The sequence below is a fragment of the Myotis davidii genome, unplaced genomic scaffold (assembly GCF_000327345.1).
Source record: "Myotis davidii unplaced genomic scaffold, ASM32734v1 scaffold743, whole genome shotgun sequence".
Classification (NCBI taxonomy): Eukaryota; Metazoa; Chordata; class Mammalia; order Chiroptera; family Vespertilionidae; genus Myotis; species Myotis davidii.
In genome coordinates, this window is record NW_006296221.1 from 1,275,863 (window position 1) to 1,291,685 (window position 15,823).

Here is a 15,823-nt window from a genome sequence, read left to right on the forward strand (position 1 = left end):
AATGCAGGAGCTTCCCCCTGGTGTCAGTGTGCTCCCACAGCTAACCTCCCGCGGTCCCTTCCCCCACCCGGCTGGCCTTAATTGGCCCTGATCACTGGCCAGGCCAAGGGACCCCACCCATGTACAAATTCATGCACCGGGCCTCTAGTCTGTTAATATGATCATTTTTAAACTTTCTCAATATCATTTTTCTTTTCAGAATTTTGTGCCATCTTGGGGCCGACAGACCTCCCTGACGACGTCAGTGATATCCAACACTGAGCAGAGCGTGGCTTACAAAGACTTCATTTATTTCACTGTCGTTGAAGGAAATGTTCGCAACATTTCTGAAGTCTCGGTTGAGTATTTGTGTTCCCAGCCTTGCGTTGTCAGTTTGGAAGCGGTTGTCTCATCCGAGTTCAGGAGTAGCATTCCTGTGTACAAAAAACGGTGGAAGAACGAGAAGCATCTTCACACCAGCAGGACACACCTGGTGCAAGTGAAATTTCCAAGCATCATGGTTTACAGAGATGACTATTTCATCAGACACTCCATTTCCGTGTCGGTGGTGATACTCCGCGCCTGGATTACTCACAGATACACTGGTGGAGACGTGAATGTTAAATGGGACGAAAACTTGCTACACGCTGTCGCGAAGAATTATACTCTGCTGAAGACGGTCCCGCCTTTTGAGCGCCCTTTCAAAGACCATCAAGTGTGCCTTGAGTGGAACATGGGTTATATTTGGAACCTTCAGGCAAACAAGATTCCCCAGTGTCCTCTTGAAAATGGTAGGTCACTTGCCTTGCCAGGAACCGAATTCATTTCTTCAGCCTGTACCATAAGAGGGGCAGGGGAAAATTCTTATATTAGCAGTTGGGGGAGATGGAGGGAAATGGAGCCTGTAATTTTAGACTTTGGGGATGAAAGGGGAAAAGTGGAAAGGTGAGGTGAGGAGAGGAGAAAGAGTTGGAGAGAATAGGACTGAAGGTGAAAGAGAGAGAGGGACAGAGGGGCCATGGAAGAGGGAGGTTTTAAGTTGGAAAGGAGCATTAATGCTACTGGAACAAGCATTGGGAAGATCTTCCTCCCGTCTCCCCTCAAACATCCCTCCAGCATCAGTGAGCTTTAGTGCAGCATTGCTTCCCAGCCAAGCAGACCTGGCTTCCTCTCCTGGCTCTTCCACTTTCCTTCTGCCTGTGTAATTTTGGAACTCTTGGAGCCTCAGTTTTCCTCTCTGTAAAGTGGGAATACTAAATAACAATTCTCTCAGAGCAATGTTGTGAGAATTAAATGAGTTGTAATTTGCTTAGCACATAATGAGCACTCAGTGAAAAGTAGCCATGATGATGGATGATAGAGTCCAAACTCTGCATTTTATCCTAAATGCCACATGGGCACAGCCCCTGAAGGATCTGTACACGCGGCTCCTGTGCCCTTCTTTAGTCTTCCTTAAGCACTGGCGTTGGACCTCTCTGACTATCCACAGTTAGAAGAAGGGGTCTGAATATCGCTCTGTTGGTGACAGGGGTACCTTGCTCTGCTGAGTGTCTGCCAGCTCTTCTCTGTACCCTGCAATGGGGAGCCATCCTGGGCATGCTCCCAGGAACCACCCAAGTCTAGTAGTGTTTCCCAAAGTGTAGCTCTAGGACACACTGCAATAGAATAAACCAGTCAGGACTCTAGCTGCAAATGCAAATTCCCAGCACCATCCATACAGACTCAGTCAGACTCTGTGGGAGCAGGGCCCTGGAATCAGCATTTACACATTCTCATGACTGTTGTGATAGGACTCCAAGGTGTGAGAACCTCTGGACCAGGGCTGGAGCTGAGGGAACTTTGGTCTAGAATTACTGTGGCCAGACCCAGGCAGGGTTGGTGGGTGGAGGAAATCCATGGGCCTGTGACCGCAGACCCTTCCACAGGAAGGGCCTGACACCTCCTGATCTTCTAGAGGACTGGTGTGGGGCAAGGTGGCTTAAGGACAAGGGGAAACAGCATTTCCTGGGGCCACTCTCACACAGCCCCGCATATAATGAAAACTTCAAGGCCTGTGCAACTATATATAATAGCCTGTCAGAGGCCACTTTCCATAGAACCAACACATTTGGCATTAAAAAATACTATTTTGAGATAATTACAGATTCATAGGAAGTTGCAAAAATGGTAACAATTCTATGTATCCCTCTCCCACCCTCCAGCTGCCCCTAAGGGTGACATCATCCATAGTGAGAGCATGGTATGGAAACCAGGGAAGGGGAAACGGACATGGAGCTAAAACTCTTAACTCAACTACAGGACTTTATTCAGACACACTCCTCTCTCTCTCTCTCTCTCTCTATATATATATATATATAGAGAGAGAGAGAGAGAGAGAGAGATTATATACACACAGAGATTAAAACAAAACATAGGATAAAATTTTATCCTATGTTTTGTTTTAATCTCTGTGTTCTGTGTCTGGTTTATCCCGTGTGTGTGTGTGGTGCTTTAAGTATGAGATACCTGGGAGCAGAAGGCGAATCCCTTTCTGCGTGTGTGCGCGTCGGGCGTGGGGTGGGTAATTACTGTTGAGATCGTGGAACGGCATGCATTTTGATGATCAGTGCACATCCCTCTCCCAGTCAGAAGCCCGTCCCAGCGATCATCTGGGTGGCCTTCTGAGGGGGGACCTGGTTTGTTAAGGAGAAGGAGGCAGGGGGCACACACAGCCACAGTTTTGCTTTGCCTTCGATTTTGTCAAGATTTAATGATTCCATTTCGTGTTTGGCCAGATCACGTATTTCCCATTAAAGAATGACTGGATTGCAAGCTGGAAGTTTTCAAATGAAGTCATTCACGGCCTGGCTGAGTTCTTGGGGCACCTGATCATAGCCTTACAATGTCTTTTCTTGGCCCTTCCCACATTCACTGGGCTCAGGTTTTTTCTCCCCGTTTCTTCCGACCATGACTTGTGGGGGCGAGAACCGATCTAATGCAAGCATAACACAGAGCAAAACCGTTCCTAAGAGTCACAGCCCCTGAAAACAGGGGCGAGCTCATGCACACCAGCTCTGCTTGCACGGCTGTGATTTGCCCACCATGCATGGGGAACGTTTCCTCTCCCTCCCCACCTTTAAGAGAATCAAAAGAGCAGCCCCGTGGAAAGTGCCCATGACCTCTGTTCCCAACCTCAGCTGTGTGGGGGCCAGGGGCCAGGCCTCTGGCTTGTTCTTTGCAGGGACTCCTGAGGAACGTGAGTCACGTCAGAACAACAAAATGGCATTAGGGAGCCGCGTGGCACCTTTCACGTCGGGTCCCTGCCTGTAGCCGGCACTGGTGTCAGGTGTGGGGAATGGTTTCTGTGTCAAGTGCCTGGTATCCTATATGAGGGTGCTGCCTCTGGACCGAAGTATCTCCTTTCTGCTTTCATTTTCTTTTTCCTTTATAAAGAGAGTGAGCCACAGTCCCCGTGCGCGGTGGTGCCGTGGGTAAGGCTGGAGTGACCGTGCACCAACGGCCGAGGTGAGGCGGTGCCCGCGCACACTCCTCTGCAGCTGATCTCCGTTGCCAGGACCCGTCCCAGGCCAGGCCGGGGGTCTAATTTTCGGTAGAGATGCAGCAGACCTTTGTCCGGCCCTGCTGCGAAAACTTACCCTGGGTCAGAAGTGGGCAGCCTCTCAGGACACCTGCGTGCCCGGGCTCGGCCTCCTGCATGCTGGTACACCTGTTCCTGCTACATTCCAGGCGCATGGGCCGTAGGTGGCCAGGTACACCACGCCTCTGGCTCTACGTACTACTGTCCATTTCCTTAAGGGAGGGGACCAGGCCTTAGCTGTGGTCCCTCACCCATCACGTGTGTGCCTGATTCATGCGTGAACTCACCCAGAGAGAGAAATCCACCACCCAGGCAGGTAGCTGTAGGCCCATCAGACTTCTCTTCCTATCACATCCTACTGTGAGAGGCCAGCCAGGCCTGTTCCCTCTGTCTTCAGACTTTATGGCATATTCAGTTTCCACTCACCACCTGCATTGCTGTCATGTGGTCTAAACTGCCTCGGTCTCTGTCTGGACTGTGGCCACGGCCTGCAGGTGGCCTCCCAGCTTTGTCTCCTCCCCCACATAGCAGCCATTGCCAGCAGGTTCCACCACCTCCTGCCGGCAGTTGCTCCTATGCCAGTCACCAAAGGTCAGCCTGTGTCGCTTACCGTGGCCGGTGGAATCTGTTCCTGTCCCCTTCCCGCCCCATCTCCTGCCATGCTTCTCGTGCCCACCTGTTCTAGCCCCGGGAGCCTGTTTGCTTCTCCACGAATGTACCAAGTTCTTTCCCACTTTGGGGCATTTCCATTACTGCTCCCTCCTCCTAAGATGCTCCTGCCCCACCTCTCTTACCTCATCATACCTCTGCACAGATGGCATCTCAGCAGACATGACTTCCCTGCCCACCTTATCTAAGACAGCGGCCCCACCCCTGCCACCCCACCCCACTGTTATCACCTTTCTTTTCCTTCATCGCCTTATTGCCACTGAACATTGTATGACTACCTGCTATTGTTTTTTGCTGGTTGTGTGTCTTCATCCCAGAAACGCAAGCTCCGCAAGGCCAGGGCCCTGGATTGTTTTGTTCCAGTGGCACAGAGCCTGTGGGTGTCAGGTGCACAGTGACTATTTGTCGCTTGAGTGATGAGACTGAGTAATGAATGCTCTTCGCCAAGGGGCAAGGACCTTTCTCTTATGCTTATGTGTGACCGTCACACTGTGACAGCATCCTCACTCTGCCGTGTTGCTACATTAGGGAGTGTGTGGAGGTAGGCTGTGGCTGCGCGCCTTCCCTGGGGCTCCACGCACACACTCACACTGCAGTTTCCCACGCGGGGCCCCTGTGGGCTGTGCTGGTTAAGGCTGCAGCCTTCGGGTCAGCGATCCTCCTTTGCAGCCTCACGTGAGCTCGCCTGCACCCTGTGTGCCTGCTCTTGTACTTTGAGTCTGATTAGTTTGATTCTGCACCCCTATGCCTTGGCTAAAGCAGGTCCTTTTACCTGGATAGCTGCCACCCCTGACTCCCACTCCCCACTAACATCTCCCCCCATTGCCACCTGCCATGTCTTCCTGGCAAAATTATGCCCACATTTCAGTATGCAGCTTGAATTTCAACCCTTCCCCCACCCCACCTCGAAGCATTTTTCTTTTCTTTCTTTTTTTTCTTTTGGATCCCCACAATCAGAAATGAACTCTCCACCCTTTGGCCTCCCTAGCCCTCTGTTATTCCACCTCCCCATATGATGTGTGTCATGTTCAATTTAGACAAAGGTTGATTGAGTACCTGCTATGTACCAATTTTTTTACTAAATCTGGGCACTCAAAAATGCAGAAACCATCTTTCCCTCTTTTTAGGTGATTATGCAGGAGGTACATACAGCTACCAATAGAATAGCTACTTCCCAATACTGCCAGGCGCTGTGTGAAAGGCTTTCAGTGGGTATCTAATTTAGATCTGCCCAGTGCTCTAGGTCATATTTATAGAGCAGGAAATTGACTCAGAGAGATAGAGTAATTTGTCTAAGGTCACACAGCTATTCACGATGGAGCTGGGATTTGAACCCAAGTAGTTTGGTTCCCAAATGCTACACTTAACAATTAGTCACTACTGGGTGATGCCATGGAGCTCTTTATTAAAGTCATTAATTCATTGAAAAATGTTACCAAGCAGTCTTTAGTGTTAGGTGCTTTGCTAGACTTCGTCACAGAGGAGATGACATTTGAACAGAGACTGGAAGGTTGAGTTGAGTTTTCATAAGAAACGGAGGGAAGGGCATCCAGGCAGAAGGGACAGGCACAGAGGAGGGAGTGCAGGCTGAAAGGAGTGTGTCGGTGAGTCTGCATCCCTTGATCTGAGGGATAGCAAATAGGTTTCGTCTTGCATGCTGACCCAGAGTGGTTGGGTGTGGCTACCTCCATTGCTGTGTTTCAAAGGATTCTGAGACTGAGTCTGTGCCTAGTGAGAGAGAGTGCCATGTAGTTGGAGCACCAAAGTCCACCACAAGGTGAAAATGTGGAGGAGCAGCACTCCAGCTATGTGTTTATTCAGCTAGAATCTCAGGTGGAGATGAGCAGTTCAGGAAATAAGACTAGAAAGGCAGGTTGGAGCCATGCCAAGGTGTGCTTAACATTCTGCCCTGCCCTAGCTGGTTTGGCTCAGTGGATAGAGCATCAGCCTGTGGACTCAAGGGTCCTGGGTTTGATTCTGGTCAAGGGCATGTAACTCAGTTGCAGGCTTCCGGCCATGGTTGGGGGCATGCAGGAGGCAACCAATCGATGTGTCTCTCTCACATTGGTGTTTCTCTCTGCCTCTCCCTCTCCCTTCCACTCTCTCTAAAAATAAGTGGAAAAAAATATCCTCGGGTGAAGATTAAAAAACAAAAAAAAAAGAAAGAAATTTCTGTCCTCATGTTTGCCTGTATGAACATTTTTCTAATCTTTCCTCTTAGTTCAAAAACTGGGGAGCACAGCAGTTTCCTTCTTTCCCACTCTTCTTTCCTTCCACTTAAAATGTATTCTCATCTTCAGATCTGTTGGATTGGAAGAATGGTTTCTTAGAACAAAATTCCATTATAACAAACCAATAGAAGATTAAGTCACATATTGGAGCCAGACTCTGCCTGTCTCTGTGAAATATCAGTTTATGCAGCAGGATTATTCAAGTCAATGACATGATGATACTGTCTGTAATTACAAGAACTATGCATTGGGCACTTTTAGAAGAAGAAAAAGAAAGACTTAGTTCCTTTGTTTTTCCCCCCCGGTTAATCACAGTCGTCTGAATTTCCCCGTAAGAACACTAATTAATGCCTTGTATCTGCATGGCCCTTTATGATTCTCCAAACACCTTTTCCGTGCACATTGCCTCATTTAATCCTCAAAATATTCCCGTGGGAACGAGTATTATTCTCGTCCTCTCTTTATGGGGGGCGGGGGGGAAGCCCAGGCTCAGGTGTGTGTTTAACTAGAGCCCTACTTCCCGATGCTCCTGCTTTGCTATTTCAGTCTTTTACGGAAGTACGCCCATGCAGCCCTAGCCCAGGTTCCAAACCGGAAGGAGTACCCTTTGTTTTAAGTTGAATTTTCACTGATGTGTATCATCCTACTTTCCTCCCCCCGCCCCCTGGACTTTGTCTTTTTGAAGTGGACAGAACGTTCGTGAAGGCCCAGGGCGGGGAGGCCTCTGAATATGGCCAGGCCCTTCTCCCTGCCAAACAGAAATGCTCAGAGAATACGGCCCTCTTCTCTTTTAGCCAAAACAGTAACGCATGCACCCTGTTTAAGAAAGTGCAGATGGTGTAAAAAGGTTTGGGGGAGGGCAAGCTCCTACTCCCCGCACCCCCACACCACACTCTTCTGGCCCCGTGCCTAGAGGCAAACTCAGTAGCACTCATTCCTTGTGTCTCCTCCCAGAAATGTTCTCTGCACCTGTGAACATTACGTGGATGGCCCCTTCTCTTCGTACACAGGAGGGAGGACACGATAAACGCTGCCCGCACTCACAGTGCAGCTGGGATTCCTCTGTCTCAGCACGTGCTGCACAGCCTCACTCTTTTCAATAACTGCTTAGCATTCCATTGCCCGAAGGTCCTTAATTTAACTTGTCTCCTGCTGATGGTCATACAGGTCATTTATACTCTTTTACTATTAACAGCAAGGTTTTGCCAAACATCCTTGTACACGTATCTTTTTGCACACATGTGTATGTTTGGAGGAAAAATGACTAGGAGTGGGATTTATTTTATTCTTCAGACTCCTTGTATTGAACATTTCACAGACGTCCTTAGTCACTCACTTCCCTGCCTCGCATCTTTTGGGGGAAAGTTCTGACCGAAATCGCACTTGCTGGAGCGTAGGGTGTTTGTTCTCAGTCTTCGGCTTTAAGGAAAATAAAATCCCCGCTCACCACTGTCTTTTGAATGCCCCGTGTTTGGAAAGCATTATTGAGTTACCTGCGCTTTAGCTTTCCTTCTCCAGGTTGAAAAATCTTAGCTTGTTGTCCTCCAGGTTCTGTTTACAGATTTATAGTCATAGTTATTCCTTGCAACAAGACTGTTTCTTAACTTCTGCACAAAGGATCTCAGCCGCATTATTGTGACATGTTTGATGCACACCCAGAGTAGGGCTTTGTTTCGTGGAAACAGACCTTCCCCGGAGCAGGTGCCTTAGTCAGGGCTCTGGTCCCTGTGCTTAACCGGACAATGGGCTACTTGACGTCCCAGCCACCCCACCCAAGGGTGATAATCAAAATACTTAATGACCAGGAAGAGGTGGGGGACGGGGCTCAGTCAGTCCCCAGTCGCTAGCCCTACTGCTGAAACAGGTCCTTGCTGGAGCCCTGCTGAGCCAGGCTCCACCCTGAAGGAGAAGTCAGGGTGGGTGGCTGGTGGTGGGGCCGTGGACATATATCTGTATTTAACAACTAGTGTGGCCTCACAGGGGCATGCCTGCTGGACATCAGCCCTAGTTCTCGGGGAGGCCTTGTGATATGTGATGTGATTTAAGAACGAGCCCATTGGTCTGTAGTGGGAGACCAGGTTTGTGTCATACCTGGGTCCCTTATTAGCTATACAGCTTTCAACAAGACCTCACACTTTCCTTGTCTTCAAATGAAGGAGTTTGCACCACATGATACCTAATGCCTCTTCTTGCTCTAAAATTAGAGGAAATAAAACAAAACAGCCAGGCAGGTGTAGTTCAGTGGTTGAATGTTAACCTATAAACTAGGAGGTGACAGTTCTATTCTTGGTCAGGACACATGCCCAGCTTTCGGGCTCAATCCCCAGTAGGGGACATATAGGAGGCAGCTGATCAATGATTCTTTCTCATCATTGATGTTTCTATCTCTCTCTCCCTCTCCCTTCCTCTCTGAAATAAATAAAAATATTTTTTTTAAAAATAAAACAAAACAGTCAAGGAGGCGGGTTCCAAACCTGAACTTTTTTCCTGGCATTTTGTGTTTATGTTGTAATGATGGCCTCTTCCTACCCAACTTCCTCATTCCAGAAAAGCTCTGCTGAGGAATTGGGGGAAGGACCTGAAAGAAGAGAGGCTATTATTTGGCTTAGACAGCATGGGCCACATTCTAGCATTGTGGAAAGTGTTGGGCCAAAGAGAGGTTCAAATCCTGACTTGGCCACAGCGATAGTCATTTGTTAGTTTATTCATTCGCTCAACTCACTAAATATTTCCGGAGCTTCTGTCAAGTGTTGGGAACTGTTCTGGGCTTTGGAACCAGAACAATGAATGATGTAGTATCCCTGACCTCTTGGAGCTTACATTCTAGAGGAGGTTGGACAAGCCACTTCACCTCTTTGGAGCTCAGTTTTCCCAGCTGTGAATTCTTTCTTGGTGATTGACATGGGTTGTTACTCCCCATTCTGGTACCTAGGAGAGCCACCGCTAACCAGTTGCAGCACTCCAAGCAGCCACAGGCAACAACTAGGAAAGAAGCCTGTGTGTTCTCCTAGGCTTGATGAATTTGGAAGTCCTTTCCTGCCACAAAACTTCATTCTCATTCATTATTTCTGATTGAATGTAAAGACATAATACTACTGAGGGGAAATTGCGATAGAAACTCCAAATCGTAGAACTATGATTGAAGCTACAGATTTTATAAGAAAACCACCCTCACGTTGGCCTTGTTGGCTACAGAAGGTGTGTGTTCTTGTAAAATGATTTTAGATCTTTGGGTCTGAGGTTTTCCTTCCACCCTGTCTTTGCTGCAAGTTCCCCTGCTCAACCTGCTTTATTTTGATCCTGAGCTAAGGTCAGGCTCGTCAACATTCACTTTTCATTCCTTTCCCTTTGGAGACCTCCTTTATAAAACCGCCCTTTCCTGGAGTCAGGTCGGGCAGAATCAAATCCTGCTCATTTTGATAACTGCTGCTAATACCCACTGGATAACTCAGCAGCAATCGCGAGCAGAGGGCCTGGGGGAGGGGGGCCTGACATGGCCATCTGGTCTCTTCTGTTCTAATCAACGCCGTGGAAGCCAAACCAGGGTTGGGCTGATATCAGCCTCTTGGTGATTTTTCCCCCTCCCAGATTCCAAAGACACACTTGCAGTATTTTTATTTCTAATCCCCCCTCCCATCCCCATCACCGACCAGCAAGACCAATGTGCCTAACTTGAGCTCAAATTGTAAAAAAAAAAAATTTGAAGTGTTTCTGTTGGAAGTGATAACGCCACCCTTTTGGGTTTCCAAATACATCTCTACATAACAAAACAGGTAGATTTGTGGGCACTGGGGGAATTTGGCTTACTTAATTCTATTACATATGTACACAGAAGTCTGAGATTATGAAAACTTTACTCCTATGATTTCCAAGTATTAATGATCCAGAGGCACCTCTTTCTATGATAAAACACATTATTTTTTTCATAGAGAAATGAGAGCTGGGGTGTGCATCATCCCAGATTGAGGCTCCCATAATTTGTGCCATATTGGCTTTTGGTAACTTGTACAGAAACCAAACCTTCCCTCTCCAAGAAGCCCAGGGAAACAGAATATTTCCACCATTTTAATCATGGACATTAAAACCGAGGAGTACTTTAAAGCAAGAGAAAAGTGTTCTTTATTAATAGGTTGAGTTTAGTGAATTCATTCTTCCTTCCAGGGAGAGAGGTATAGGAAATAAGAAATCGACATTAGCCTTGTTTAAAGCAATAGGTGTTAAATATAGATGAAGTAACTCAGTTCTCCCCTTAAGATTTGTTATGGACACCCTCTTTTCTAGAGCCACAGAGTTCTCCCACATTGGCAAAATGAAGTGGACGGCTCTCTATTAGGCTTTGAAGGGTATGGTTAGTAATATTTGCATAGGGTATTGTGTTGAGTATATTAGGAAAGTCTGCACAGAAGAAAAAAATAACTCTGCAATTTTAAGAGCATGGATTCTGAACCCAAACTGCTTGAGTTTGAATTCCAGCACCACCTCTTATTATATAACCTTCTCTAAGACTCAGCATCTATTAAATGGGAATAATAATAGATCCCATCTCATAGATTGCTGTGAAATTAAATGAGATTTTCCCCTGAAATGTGCTTCGCATATTGCCTGGGCATAGTCTACGTGTTAAATAAAAGTCATTATTTTGGCAGCTGTTCCTCCATATCTTCACCTGTAAACTGGGGACAATAATGAGGATTAAATGAATTTATATATTTTGTACATTAAGTTATTATTATTTTATAGCCTTGTGAACCATAGTGTATGCTGCTGAAGTGTGAGCTTACTATGATGACACAAATTCAAAATGCTTTTCTTAACATTAGAAGGACAGCATGTAAAATGGTTAAGCACGTAGGAGCTGAGCGCGCAACGTGAATTGTGGATCCACCAGTTATTAGCTGTGTGACCTTAGGCAAGTAATTTTACCTCTCCATGCCTCGGCCTTCTCTGTAGAATGGGGGAGATAATACAATCTACTCTATGGGGTTGCTATGAAAACTAACTGGGATAGCTCTGTAAGTGCTGATCAGGTGTGCCTGGTATATAGTCTGAGTTCGGGAAATGTTTGCTAAGATTTGCAGACTGTTTCATTTCAGTGTTTGACTGGAGCTAGGCAGAGGGGTCCAGGAAAAAGGTGATTTGGGAAGCAGTGCTTTTTTGGAGATAATTGAAAGGCAGCGGTCTTGTCTTTTGCAGATGTGGTCACCCTCCTGGGCTTTCTCTATGCCTCCAGTGGAGAGAACACAGGCATCGTGAAGAAGTTGCCGAGATTTCGGAACCGTGAGCTGGAGGCCACCCGGCACCAGCGGATAGATTACCCAGTGTAAGAATGGGCAGAGGGTGGGGCTGGGGGGACCATGCCCTTTTTGTTATTGTTAATCCTCACTGACGGAAATTTTTCCATTGATCTTTTAAAGTACATTCTTATTGATTTCAGAGAAGAAGGGAGAGGGAGAGAGAGAAAGAAACATTAATGATGAGAGAGTCTCACTGATCAACTGCCTCCTGCACGCTCCCTTCTGGGGATGGAGCTGCAACCCAGGCATGTGCCCTGACTGGGAATCAAACTGTGACTTCCTAGTTCATAAGTCCACACTCAATCTCTGAGCCACACTGGTTGGGTTCCATTGATTTTTTTTAGAGAGTGGGAGGGAGGGAGGAAGGGAGGGAGGGAGAGAAGAGAGACATATCGATTAGTTGCCTCCCACAGGACTGTGGTTAACGAGAGAGATACATCAATTGGTTGCCTCCCACCTGAGCCTTAACCTAGGCTGGAGATAGAAACTGCAACCCAAGCACCTACCCTCGACCTGGAATCAAACCCGTGACCCTTTGGTGTGTGGGCTGGTGCTCTAACCACTGAGCATACCAGTTAGGGCTGGCCATGCTCCTTTTACCTGAGTACCGGAATCCCTTAAGAAGACAAGAAAATCCTTTTGTCATATGCTTTGAAAAAATGTTGAGATCTACATGGCTTAGGCAGGGTTTGTGGACTGGAAAACTTCAAAGTATTCTTGAGTTATTCTTGCACTTACCAACCCTCAATTTGCCTTAGACCTTCCATGTCACGGTCCCAGGAAACACAAATGGTGGGGGTCAAGGTGTGGGGGCCTCAGGCGTTTGCAGGGTTTCGAGGGCAGCCAGCCACAGCCAGCACAGATTGCAGCCTTTGTCCTGCCTTTTCTTGTCTTGGAAGATTGGATGAACTGCTGGAAATCACACCATTTCTGATCATTGTTGATTTCAGCAAAACCTCAGATACATTTTTTTTCCTTCTGCTGAATTAAAGATGCTGCAAATGGTTCCTGGTTCACCTCAGACTGGATGGATTTAGCAGAGTGATTTAATTCTTCCCCGGCTGCTGGCTGTAGAAAGATCTTGAGTCACTTTACTGAGCGTATGTTCTTGCTAAGCTTCCTTGTAATAACTTATCTTCATGAGCTTGCTCAGCTGGGTGGGTCAGGAGGGAGCTGTGTGGCACCATCTGTCTGCATATCTTACCACTGATTTGGAGGCCAGATTATAAAGCCCAGAATAATCTAAAGGACTTGTTTGGTTATATCCCCAAAGAGCCTGAGGCCACTGCCACTTTACCCCCAAACTGTGACTCGGTTACTGGGGTGATGGAGAGAACTCTGTGCCTTTGTTTTGACCTTGATTCCTGTTTTATGTGCAACATGCAGTTGCTCCCCTGCCTCATCTCTGAGCTGCTGGTCACTCACTCAGTGTGTGACATCAAGCAAGTGTTCAGCAAATATTTGCTGAGTGATTGATGGGTCCTATATCTTGGCTAAAATCTATCCTAGTTAAGTTGATGACTGTTATTTTATTCTCACTCCACAGATCACAGATGTACAATTTTTTTGTTCAACTAAAACAGCCCCAATTCAGAAATGAAATAATTAGATTAATTGTCCCACATTGGTAAGCCAGCACTATGATACTCAACCTAATGTATGCCTTAAAATAGTATATATGTGTCCCAATTAGCATATCGTGATGCCATTTGCAGATTATGGTGCTCTTTCTACCTTACACTTTTATCTTTGAAAGAGACAAAATTGCTCAGAAAGCCCTAATTATGTTTTTCTTTTAATCATCGAAATTAGAATAGCTTCTTATCAAATCACCTCTTATTAAAATCCAGATTCTCATTCTCTGTCTGGCTTTAGAAACCTTAATCAAGAATTTAAATGGCAGGCATGTGAGATTCTCATAGAGGCACAGAAACAGAGGTTTAGGTGCAGGTAGAATGTCTGCTAGTTGAGTACCATGATGCTTAACTCCTGTCTTTTACAGTTTCTATAACTATACCTCCTTTGTCTCCAAAACCAAGCTCCGCAAGCTGATCTCCCCGATGAACACGAAGGCAGATCTATCCCTTCATTAAAAAGAAAGCAATTTACTTGGTCATTGTTAACTATAATTACCTGTGTGTGGATGATACCAATCTGCATAATTTCCTCCCCCTCACTCTTATAGGTTTACTGTTTCATTGTGGCTTTATTTACTCCATTATTGCAAGGCCAGTCTCTGCGGGATTCTGTACTTTGTTGATTCCAACGAGATGTACGGCACGCCTTCTGTATTTCTTACCGAAGAGGGTAAGTATGAAACAGAACCTTAAAACGATATCGTCATTTTCTCATGCTCTGTCTATTGGCATGTATGTCTGTCTAGAATAAGGAAGATACTGTCAACGTGGCAATTTAGTGAGAGTGATGGTTTTCAAATGCAGGCTTCAAATTAAACTTTTTTTTTCTGGAAGCTTAAAATAGCTGTCTCTTTACAAAGGAATACATGCATGTAGTTTTTTCTTTTCTTTTTTTTCCTTTTTGGCTTTGTTTTTGTTTAAAGGGAGAAGGAATGTGAGCTAGTCTGGTAGCTTCTTAGGATAATTGTTGAAAAGGGGTAGCCACTTCATTCACTCATATATATATATATATATATATATATATATACACACACACACACACACACACATATATATATATTTATATATGTATATATATAATTTTTTTGGTCATTTTCATGAGGTTTAATTTTCCTTTTAGGCCTCTTGCATATTCAAATGCATCTTGTCAAAGGAGATGACCTTGCGGTAAAGACGAAATTCACCCTGCCTTTGAAGGAGTGGTTTCGCTTGGATATTTCATTCAACGGAGGCCAGGTACCTACGCACGCTGCTCCGCGACTCCTATCGGCATCATCACTTAATGTGAGGCATGGCTGTAAAGTCAGGAAGCAAGACAATCTCTAATAGCAAATTTGTGGCAAATGATAAACTCCTTACAACTATACACTTTTTCAATCAAACTTTTATGGATGGAAGTTTAAATCATAAGAATCCTATCCCATTTAATTGGCTCTTTAAAGTGCTTCTTTCAACCATACCATGAACGAGTAAATAACATAGCCGGCTATATAGCCACAATTATCCGAGGAATCCAGCGCTTTTCCCCTGGCGAGGTAGGCTTTGTGGAGATAAATGTTAGCACAGCACCAGCCATGTTTATATAGTGTCATTGGATATACAGCTTTTTTTTCTTTTACAGGAAATTTATTAGTTAGTGGAGTCAAGAAATGGTTTGACTGTTTGTGGCAGTTGAAACAATTGCTTATGTTTGGCATAAACAGACAAATAATAATTAACAAACCTAAGTGATAATCCTAGTGGGACGAAGGCTGTTTATCTACTTCATACTATAAAACACTGTTCATAACTGTTTCAAACTCTCATAAGGCAGATATTATGGATTATGGCAAATCCGCTGTTATAATTGAAGACAATTCCCTTTTTCAATCTACACAATGTCAGTATGCTACTTTTTTTTCCTGGTGACTTTATTTTCTCAGCGGCTTTTCTTATTGATTTGTGATTTTCCGGCAACAAAACTGGAAGAGACTTCTTGTTTGTCTCGTGTATTATTAGATGGTACGCAGACCTCCCTCGGTGGCTAGGTTTATCTCATTTCCTTTTTCTGAAGAGAAAAGAAATCAGGTCAGTCCTTGTTGCATTACTGAGAAGAGCCTGTGAGATGTTGGCTAGGGTTGTTTTCATGTTAGTTTATTTCTTTAACGATGTTAGGTGACATCGCTGTGGTCCGTGTTTTAGCTTCTCATTTACATGATGATGTTGATGGCATAGCTTGGTTGCTGCTTTTCTCCTAAGGAGGTCAGCTTAGTACTGTGTGTCACTTAGGTATCAAATCATGATAGAGCAAATCACAGATCTTATTTGGCACCTGCTGTATGCAAGACACTGTGCTCAAGGAGCTTATAGACTATTTTGGGGATTAACATTAAGCGAGTGAAGGGATGTCATAAGGTGAGCTTAATTGCCAAATGACTCACATTGATTCAGAGACGA

At 45.6% G+C, this 15,823-nt stretch overlaps 1 protein-coding gene across 2 annotated transcripts in view; it reads left to right on the forward strand.

Moving 5' to 3' along the window:
* The first annotated feature begins 204 nt into the window (after window positions 1–204).
* SEL1L3 (SEL1L family member 3) overlaps window positions 205–15,823 on the forward strand; it is an 89,963-nt gene continuing 74,344 nt past the window's right edge. The window contains exons 1-4 of one of the 2 annotated variants that reach the window (XM_015568692.1): window positions 205–770; window positions 11,632–11,776; window positions 13,936–14,057; window positions 14,508–14,623. In XM_015568692.1, coding sequence (XP_015424178.1) covers window positions 497–770; window positions 11,632–11,776; window positions 13,936–14,057; window positions 14,508–14,623 — 657 coding nt within the window. In that variant the 5' untranslated portion in view covers window positions 205–496. The remainder of the gene's footprint in view (window positions 771–11,631; window positions 11,777–13,935; window positions 14,058–14,507; window positions 14,624–15,823) is intronic. The other variant, XM_015568693.1, reaches the window with a different exon arrangement.